The 10288-nt window shown below is 47.4% G+C and overlaps 1 protein-coding gene across 1 annotated transcript; it reads left to right on the top strand.

The window, feature by feature from the left end:
* Window positions 1-6488: 6488 nt before the first annotated feature.
* Window positions 6489-9313, top strand: LOC125943608 (uncharacterized). The gene is made up of 2 exons (XM_049663076.1): window positions 6489-6743; window positions 7885-9313. The coding sequence occupies exons 1-2, from the start codon at window positions 6537-6539 to the stop codon at window positions 8902-8904; spliced, it is 1227 nt and encodes a 408-aa protein (XP_049519033.1). The 5' UTR covers window positions 6489-6536; the 3' UTR covers window positions 8905-9313.
* Window positions 9314-10288: the final 975 nt, after the last annotated feature.

Here is a 10288-nt window from a genome sequence, read left to right as displayed (position 1 = left end):
AAGAGCTAAGCTCGGTCGAGATCGTGAACGCGCTTTTGTCCATCTTTTCGCGAGTCGGTTTCCCAGCGGCAATTCAGTCAGACCATTTTCCGTTTTCACGAGCGCCCTAACCTCGACATTTGTGGAAAAAGTGTGGTATCAAACTTATCCATAGTTCGGTATGCTATCCCCAGTCCAACGCCGTAGAAAAGGTTCACTCGGTCATGAAGCGTCTGTTGCGAGCCATGCGGTATGAGCGCAAAACAGATTGGGAACTCTGTATACCAGCAGCTATGTTCACCCCTCGAACCACCCCACATGAGTCGACATGGTTTTCACCGGCGGAGCTAGTCTACGGTCCTTCCCTGCGATCACCACTCCGGATCATTCGGGAAGCCTGGGAGGGCCGGGCTGTCGATCCATGTGTCATTCTGTGCTAGATCTGTGCTAGATCTGCCCCTGGTGCGGCGACACACGCCCTACGCTCTTTCACATCTAGTGGGGGTGCGGGGGCAAACCTGAACATTTAAAGACGCCTAACACGTCATTTGAGCGGTGGGAGGTACAGCTGACCGGCGGTACCCTGGCGGGACAAGAAGCTCTCGTCCAGCAAGTACGTCGAGCAGCCATGGCCAGTGGCGTCCTGGAATGAGGACACCACCCACTCGTCCTCAAGATCAACTCGATGGTCTAAATAAATGTTTCTCTCTCTCTCTCTCTAGATTTGTTAGATCGGCTGCACACGACGCAAGAATTGGCAGGACGAGAAATGCGCAGAGTCCGAGGTAATGTCAAGCTTTACTACGACAGAACGGCTCGGGCGCGACGCTTCGAGGTAGGAGATCAGGTAATCATAATACGTACCTCACCGAAAAACAAGCTGCAAGTACAGTGGGAAGTACCGGCTGACATTGTTTCAAAATTACCTGACACGAACTACATAGTAACAGTTCCGGTTAAGAGAAGAACTCATCAGGTATACCACAGCAATTTACTGAAGCCCTATCGGCAGAGGGAAGCCGTCGTAAACATTTCCCTTAACATGCCACAGGAAATGCTGCTTGACTTTCCAGAGTTGGCGCCAGCAACGGAAGCAAGCGTAGGCGAAACCATGAATAACCTGGTACAACAAGCCGAGCTCGACCTCCATCAGAAGACGCAGCTGCGGGAACTCATGTATGAGTGTAGAGATAGGTTTTCGGACAAGCCGGGACTGACAACCGCAGTTGTCCATGATGTTTGATTAACCTCATCAGAGCCTGTGCGTTCGAAGGCGTATCGCGTTTCACCACGCCAGCGTGAGGTCATGGCTGCGGAAATGACGAAGATGTTGGAGCTAGGCGTAATGGAACCGGGAAAGAATGATTATACTTCACCTCTTATCTTAGTTGAGGTCCCCAGAAAAGAACCTCACCCTTGTATTGATTACCGGAGGCTTAACCTGATCACAAAGGATCAAACCTATCCTATACCTCATATCGAAGAAAGGCTTGAGAAAGTGAGCAGCGCCAATTTTATCTCTACACTAGACTTAGGCGTTATTGGCAGGTACCGTTGACAGACCAGGCGAGTAGGTATGCCGCATTTATTTCTCCATTGGGAACGTTTTGACCAAAAGTCCTGAGCTTTGGATTGAAAAACGCTCCCTATTGTTTCTCTAGCCTCATGGACCGGGTGTTGCGTGGTATGGAGAATTTTGCGCTGTCGTATCCCGATGATATCGCGATCTTTTCGGCATCATGGGCAGAACATCTGACGCATCTGCGAGCCGTATTGGCCCGGCTGCGCGAAGCTAACTGAAAAACGCTCCCTATTGTTTCTCTAGCCTCATGGACCGGGTGTTGCGTGGTATGGAGAATTTTGCGCTGTCGTATCCCGATGATATCGCAATCTTTTCGGCATCATGGGCAGAACATCTGACGCATCTGCGAGCCGTATTGGCCCGGCTGCGCGAAGCTAACTTAACTGCCAAAGCAACAAAGTGCCAATTTGGGCGTGCCGAAGTGGCCTACCTTGGTCATGCGATTGGTCAAGGCCGCCGCCGGCCTTCCGAGGTCAAACTAGCTGCGATCGAAAGTTTTCCACAGCCTCGCACTAAATGGGATATTCGGTGATTTCTCGGATTAGCAGGATATTGCCAAAGATATATTCCGCGTTACTCCGATGTTGCAAGCACTCTGACAGATGCGCTGAGAAAAACAGAACCACAAACCATACAGTGGGACGAAGCCAAGGAAAGGGCTTTCTGTAAACTGAAGATGGCTCTGACGAGTCAACCAGTGTTAAGCGCGATGGATTATTCTAAGCCGTTCATTGTTCAGTGCGACGCGAGTGATCGTGGAATGGGTGTTGTGCTTTGTGAAAAGGGAGATAATGACGAGGAGCACCCTGTACTCTTTGCCAGTAGGAAGCTCACTGCCCGCGAGGAAGCATATAGTGCTTCTGAAAAAGAATGTGCCTGCGTTGTGTGGGCGGTCAGAAGCTAGCCTGTTACATTGCGGGTTCGAGGTTCACCATCCAGACGGACCACTGTCCTCTGACGTGGCTGCAATCAATGTCCCTCCAAAACGGCCGTCTCTTGCGCTGGAGCTTAGCACTTCAGCAGTACAATTTTGACATTCGCTACAAGAAAGGTAAACTTAATGGAAATGCAGATGGTCTGAGTCGTCGCCCCTAGTGTATCGCTAGCCTCATGTCCACTTTGGTTTCCGTGTCATTTTTACGTTGGTATTCTTTTCTTACGTTTCTTTTTTATCGCGTAGTTGTAGGTGATTGTTAGCGGATTTAGTAATCACGCCCTAACGCTTTCGGGAAATGGCTGTTTTTAGTGTTTAGGGGGGAGGACGCGCGAAAGGGATGAGAAAGCAGTAGCAGTTTTTCTTTTTTTGTAAAGTCTGGTGTGTCTTGGGGGAGAGTGGCCTTGTGCTCGCTTGTTTGGGGTTGTGGGTCCCGCACTGTTCTGGAGTGATTAGGTGGCCAAGCAGGAGACTAAAAGTTGCGAGACCTGTTTGCAAGTCCTGTTTAACCGGACCGGACCAGGGAGCAAAGGCACACAACAGCGCTCCGAGAACAGATGAACGACTCCAGGGAATCTACAAGCTACGAACCTAGGGTTCATCACCACGGAGGGAAATTCTGCTGCTGAAACGCCGATCTCTCACCCAGTGGCTGCTGGCCCCTACGCGTCCGGATCTTCCTTCCCCGCCGGAGATTCTTTCACGATTCACATGTCACGCCCCGTGTCAAAAATTATTACGATTGACGTATGACAGCCCGGTCGTAACGATTAACATGTGACGCCCCGTGCAGGGGGAATTAACGGAGGCCCATGCCTAAACCAACAGAGGGTGAATCCCTGATTTGCTATGGTTGTCTCGAGTGGTCCTCAATCTGGCGGGCGAGTCGCAGTGATTTATGGCCCCCTTTGTGTGTGCGTGCATCCAGCAGGCGAGAAGTTCCACCTTCCCCGAACTGTGTACCACCGGGGCGTCGTGCCGCATTGTTTACCAGGCCCTTTGCGTACGTGCACCCAGAGAGCGAACGATGCACGACAGAAGCCTCAAGTCACCGCTATCGGAGGCAAGCGCCCGAAACGTCGCCTAGGAGAGAGGGAGCAGCTGCCGCACCCCCGACCGGACTCAGTACATGTCACGTGACGTTGACGTGAGCGAAATCCCGCCTACGATGTTAGCGGGCCTATTTAAGCGGCCCCACCATGTATTTTCGATTCATTTATTCTCTTTTTTTTCTAACCTTCTTCAACCATGAAATAAACTAGGCAGGTTTCACACTAAGAAATCGTTTTGCCCCTGCCTGGTCGCTATGGTCTACCGGACGCCTGCAGACTGCCGAGAACGCCACGCTACCCAGTAGTAACGCCGGTCGAGCTTGAAGTAACCGGCGTCTCAATAATGGCAACCCTCGCTTCAAGCTGGCCCGAGCCGCGTCAGCGGGACTATTTAGTCGCGGAGGCAATCGGCCGCTGCACTTCGGTCATCTAGGCGGGGCCTGTCCTGCCTTCTTAAGTTGTACCGGACTATAGTCCGGTACAACTTAAGAAGACTCCTACACAACTACTACAGAAGTAACGGAGAAAACTGTCATATTCATGGCATAAAAACAAATTTTAAACCCCTCCGCTACCGGGAACAGGGGTGCACGCGAAGCTTGTCCAGCTGTAGGAGAGGGGTTGGTTGGTTTTTTGAGCGTTTGGAGACGTTCACGGGCCAGCTGCCGCTGCCGTTACTTGAACGCTGCCTGCTCTTCGGCAGAACGAAAGAAACGCGGCCTCACCATGAGACCTCAAGTGGCGGGAAAAGGCGGGTGCGAGGCGAGCAAACACGTGGTCACACACTTTCTCTCCTCCGGAGACAGTCTACGGGCTATTTCAACTGACTCAGATTGAAGTGACGGTCTCAATTTTTCGGTACAAAAAGAAGGCACCTTGGCATCTGACTCTTCCTCCGTTTCTTTTACGGTATCTTCAAAGCCACAAAGAATATATTATTCCTTCTGGACCTCCTTTCCAGGTCATCCTAACTATCTTGCACTTCCATACATGGGCCACTTAGCTTGGTTTGGTTTGGTTTATTTTAGTGCCTATATGTATGAAACAACTCACTACGGTGGATTGGCATTGAATCGGGCGGACCCGCCGTGGTTGCTCAGTGGCTATGGTGGGTCTGAGCACGAGGTCGCGGGATCAAATCCCGGCCACGGCGGCCGCATTTCGATGGGGGCGAAATGCGGAAACACCCGTGTACTTAGATTTAGGTGCACGTTAAAGAACCCCAGGTTGTCCAAATTTCCGGAGTCCCCCACTACGGCGTGCCTCATAATCAGAACTGGTTTTGGCACGTAAAACCCCATAATTTAATTTTTTTGAATCGGGCGGCAGTGGGTATAAAAGGGAAGAATTCTTAAATAGGATTTTCTTATTTAGGATTCAGATATGAAATGAACACTCAGCGTTAATATCAGATTAGTTGCTATATTATCTTACAATGTGAAGTTAATATTTTTGCTTTCTTCTTGATCAAAATAAAACAAGAAAATTAACATGTTAGTCACCTTGTTTCCCTTGCAAAATTGAATATCGCCTCACAGACGTTCCTATTGCAGCGTCCTTGTGCCGACGCCCCGAGAGACAGTATGACAGGAAGCGTAATGACCAATGCAAGATGGGGACCTTCTAGAAGTTGTTTTCTTTCCACAGTGAACGTACGACCCTCTATAAAGAAATGATCCATTGCTTCCGGTTCATTGCAATAAAAACAGTCAGCGGCAGGTGCCAAACCAGACCTATGGGAATAAAAATTAAGCTTGGTATTGGCAACGCCATTCGCGTAAATGAAACTTCAAATTTTCTTGTTGAACACCATCTGCTGTGCCATGGAAATCTAAGGAGCTGAAAATCGGTGTTATTTAATGCACATGATTTGGCATGTTCTTCTTGGACGGCATATTTTTTTTTAATCTTGCAGAAGTGAGGTGTGCGGAAGGTCATAGGATCCTAAGTACCAGGGTCTTAAGAGACGCCGCTTCTAGTGTGTTTGTGTGCTGACTCGTTTAAAGTGAGTCCCACGTGCCCTGGCACATATACCAGATGGATGAGGCGTAAATGTTGCGGGATAGATTAATGAAATTCTCGGAGCATGGTATATGAATAAGGCGCTAATAGAGCAGAACAAACAGACAAGCAGTCGGTTATGATTACTCCTGAAGAAATAGACGTGGTAAGTTTTCATAGAGCTAGAATGATCGCCAATAACTCGGCCTGAAATGCTGGTGTAAAGTCGCGCAGTCGCAGAGAGAAAGACCAATTTAATGATGGGGAAAAAATGCCCACTCCCGTCTTCTCTTCACTGACAGACGCATTTGTGGCTATGACTGCTTTCAGTTTGAGGTTGTCGAGGTGGTCATCTAACAAACCTTCTAGGTATCGAATAGGAAGAAACTTTGCGTTATTAGAAAATATTGTCACGGGGATTCACAAGTACACTGGTGAGACAATATATACAGGCTGCTGCTACCAGAGAACGGCTGACAGCATCTGACGAGGCTTGTCCTGTCTTCTTCCTCTTCCCTAGCACAACGGTCCTTTAATGGCAGGCTCATACACAATGAAGTCCACCAGAGTGGCAAGATGGGCTTGTTGGTTCATCATGAAGGCAGTATTTCAGCGCTTAGTAAGGACGAGGACAAAGAATGAGACGTACGAACACACAGGCGCTACTCACTGTCTACTACTCACTGTCTATCTACTCGCCTCGTCACATATCACCGAATTCAGCACTTAATGTCGCAGTAGGTAAATTTGGAAAAGCCACATCACGGATAATTACTTGTAATGGTTCTAATAGCTTCTGCACAAGAACTACCTGGGGACAATGTAGTCTACACGATTCGACCTGAAAGAATGCAGTCGGGTCTCGAATAAACACAAAGTATACGCGTCGTGCGCCGCCTATAGAGGCGCCACTGACAGCCACCTAGCGGGTGGTGTCGACTGTAGCCACGGGAGACCGTAACCGCCGACAGCGCTTTGCAAGCATGGGATGGCTGAAATTCGCGGTTGCGATTTCCCCTTCGTTCGGGTGCAAGACAGTTACTTCTGCGGTGACAGCTGCAGGAAAGGCGCGGGCCTCTATGAAAGTGGACATGTGCATGACGTTAAAGGAATTTGGGACAATCCAGTCCGCATAAGTGCCAAGTGCGTCCCGCAGACCAGCGTAACAAAGCCCAGTTACGAAGTCGAGTTCGTGGTAAGTAGCCGCTTTGTTTTGTTGACTAATGCGATGTCTCAGTCGTTGATTGTTGTTTTTTAAAATTCTATCCTTGCCACATTGCTGTTTCTGTGCCTTAATAATATACACAGGGCAGACTGATCTCTCAAATAACTTCGCACGGAGCGATGCCGGTACATATTGTAGCGATCTTGCTACCGCTGATTACACGTGACATCGATGGCCGAATAAGTGCCATAGGAGTCGCTTCAATACGGGCAATTTCAAAATTGTTGATGGAGATCCGTACCCTCGTCTAGGAAATCGCCCAACGTACGGATGAATAAAGGGGGCGAGTTAGCGTTGCACAGCCGTTGCAATTCTGGAGCGCTCGTCGAACTCCGCACGCAGTTTTCGCGACTTGAAATTCTCTTAGTGACATGCTTGAAAGCGTACAAAGCTGTAGTATGAATATTTTTTCCTCTTAATGTTATGGAGGAGAGAACCCACACGATATATTTTGAAGGCGGAGCAGCGCCGGCCTGGCAGCAAAACCGGCGCTGGCAGCAAGGCCGGGATTTGTTCCATCGTTGAGGTGCACGTAGCAATAATTAATACACTCTACATAAGTACTGGATTCCTTCGTCCAGTCGGTACCCAGAATTTCGTCATAGATGCATCTTACGTAGACCTGCAATGTCTCTTATTGTGTTAGAGCTCTATTTGCCTGTGTAGGTTTTCTACATTGCATCGAGGGCACGGTAGCAGTGTTTTGCGGGCGAGCATTTTCTCAGCCATCCGTCATAACGATTTTATTGTCTTACGCTTAACATGCACCAAAACTATTTTTTGTCTTGATAGGTCACAATTGCGCTGTATGCTTTTAATGTTCTTTTCAATTTATTTAGGGGAGGGGGGGCATGTACGCCCATCATCTTATTAAGCCGAGCACATGTCGAGTTTAGTGTTTCATTATTCGAACCATTGTAGATTATAAAAAAGGTGAAGGGCGAAGAAGCATATGTGTGCAACTATTATCAGAAATCTGATAGCAGAACTTAAATTAAGCTTAAGTTGTGTTCGGGCTAAGTGCGATGGTAGTCGTACAAAACAGCTAGCGTGTGGAAGGAAATATTATAACTGCCTTGGTTACCCTAAAAAAATTTTGCTTTTTTGGCAGGCATCAGTACCTGACTTTTTGCTGCAAGATGCACTCTGCACCTGCAAGGCAGGTAAAGGCGGACGGTGCAAGCACATTGCTGCCGTCGTCCATTACATCAACAACGAAGAAAACAGATCATGCACAACTGCGCCAAGGCTCTGGGGCAAGCCTTCTGTGCGCGCACTTGGAACGTACAAGAAGGGATCGTGTTTGGATGGCTTCGTCGGCAAGCCAGTGGAAGATGTTGTGCAACTGCCACCAGATGTGCCACCTAGTCAGGATGCAACTGTGTTAGCCGAACTACTTGATGTTTTGTGGGACCACGACTGTTCCCTTGTAACAGCCATAAAACATGAGCTATCAGTGACAATTCCTAAACATGCTGAACAAGAAGTTCTGGTACATGAGGAACAGAGTGTAAAGGGTCATTTCCGTTTTTCTGAACTGCACCGTGGAAATGGCACGCAGCACAACACAGACGAGGAGATGTGCTCTTACATGGCAAACATTGTGATGACTGCTGAAGAAATAGCAGACACAGAAAAGAAAACACGGGACCCAGGTCGAGACATGGTGCACTGGAAAGAAATGAGAGCCAGCCGCATATCAGCAAGTAGCCGGCCTCACGACATTTTGCATTCCAGGAAAGCACCTAATGTACTGGCGGAAAGCTTCCTTTCCGCCAAATCATTTTACTCACAAGCGACAGCTTATGGAATAGCCCTTGAAGACGAAGCCATTTCTTGTTTTGCGAAGAGCACGGGGGCTGAAATTAGGAAATGTGGGCTTCATTTAATGCTGGAGCAGCCATGGCTTTGTTGCACACTAGACGCAGTAGTTTTGCAAGGCTCCACATTGTCACTACTGGAAGTGAAGTGTCTCTATTCGTGCAAGGACAAAGCAATTGTTGACAGCAACGCAGCCGTGTCAAATGTTTTGTATTTGGTGTTCCGGTATGGGAGTGTAGAACTAAAATCATCGCACAAGTACTACACCCAAGTGCAGACATCACTATACGTTCTTGGCCTCAACAAGTGATTTTTCTATGTCTATTCACGGGCCCAACAGATCTGCATTGAAGTGCCACTTGACAACAACTTTATTGCACAGACCATCCCCCGACTTGATCAATTCTACTTTAAGCACTTTTTACCAGTGTTAACTCAAAGGATGGTGAAAACTTCCAGTTAAATTCTCATACAGACGCAAGGTAGATCCTACAGTTCCAGGTGCTTTAAACACCAAAGTGTAAATTGTGTCAGTTCGTCCATAGAAGTCCTTTCCAGCTGAAGACAAACCTTTACATTTACATCGTCAAAGGCCAAGTGTGATATGTATAATGCCACTGGATTAAAAAGGAACGTCATATGTAGGCATCCGATTCGTTGGAGCCGTCAAAAGAATGAAAGGCAACGACTTACTGGAGTCAGCTACTGTAACTGCTACTGTACTTCTAAGGTATCTCTGTATTCAAGCTGCTCCTTAGCCCTCCCCTGGCAAGACCATAGACTTTCAGCTCTTTTTTGTGAATATTTAATGGCAAAATTTTCCCAACAGCCAGGTGCTGTAGCATCTACAGCAGTTGGCACCAGTAAGTTGTTCTCTCTCTTTTGCTCTGCATTCAAGACACTTAAATGTCATGTTTTTAACGCAGTACTATTATACATCAAACTTGAGTGTTCGAAACAACATGTAAGAAGGCATGTCCTGGGTGGTAACCACACGAAAAGTGAAGGCTGAGGAAACCACTTATAGACCCAGTTTTAGTCTCAAAACCATGTGGATCATGTGTTTGCCAAGCTGTAGTGAAGCCCAAATGCTTTTCTGCATTCATGGCTTGTGGTGCGACATTGTTTCATTTTTCTCAGTGTTAAGGGTAAGCGAGTCCTTGCTTTCTTCCAGCACAATAATGCTACTACATTGCCTATCATTACAGATGCATTAAAGTTTGCAAAAAGGTTGTGCACTGTTTTGTGTCATATTTTCACATTTCTGTGTCACTGAAGCCTATCTGTGTACATGGGTACACATAGGTGGACGATGCCAATTTCTACTACAAAATAAGAAGTGGCATCTGCAAGGGCAACACAAAGCGTACAAAATGTGAGTAAACACTAAAGCAGGAAAAGTGAGAAACTTCTACAGAAATAGGCACAGCTCTATCAAAAATCGTTATACACCCTTCAGATCAAAACAAATTTATTTTTTTTTCACTTACTGCACTTAAAACTTTGTCACATTACTGGTTGGTCGACTTTTACATTGATGTGAAAATTAGAATAAATTGTGTTCCATTGACATAACTTGCTAAGTTGTATAAATGCATGCACATTTATGTGCACTACCACACGCACAACCATGAAAAGGCAGCGTAGTGAGAAGATGAAACAAATAAAGTTCATTGTGGTTGCACATCTGCACA

This window comes from Dermacentor silvarum, chromosome 2 (assembly GCF_013339745.2).
Source record: "Dermacentor silvarum isolate Dsil-2018 chromosome 2, BIME_Dsil_1.4, whole genome shotgun sequence".
In the NCBI taxonomy this organism is placed as follows: domain Eukaryota; kingdom Metazoa; phylum Arthropoda; class Arachnida; order Ixodida; family Ixodidae; genus Dermacentor; species Dermacentor silvarum.
Note: the sequence above shows the minus strand (reverse complement) of the source record. Positions and strands in the feature narration are given on the sequence as shown.

Excerpts from the sequence above, each read along its gene's own strand:
- LOC125943608 (XM_049663076.1), top strand. The coding sequence starts at position 6,537 with ATGGCTGAAATTCGCGGTTGCGATTTCCCCTTCGTTCGGGTGCAAGAC. Across the intron at positions 6,744-7,884 it reads GTTACGAAGTCGAGTTCGTG|GCATCAGTACCTGACTTTTT; the intron begins GTAAGTAGCCGC and ends CTTTTTTGGCAG.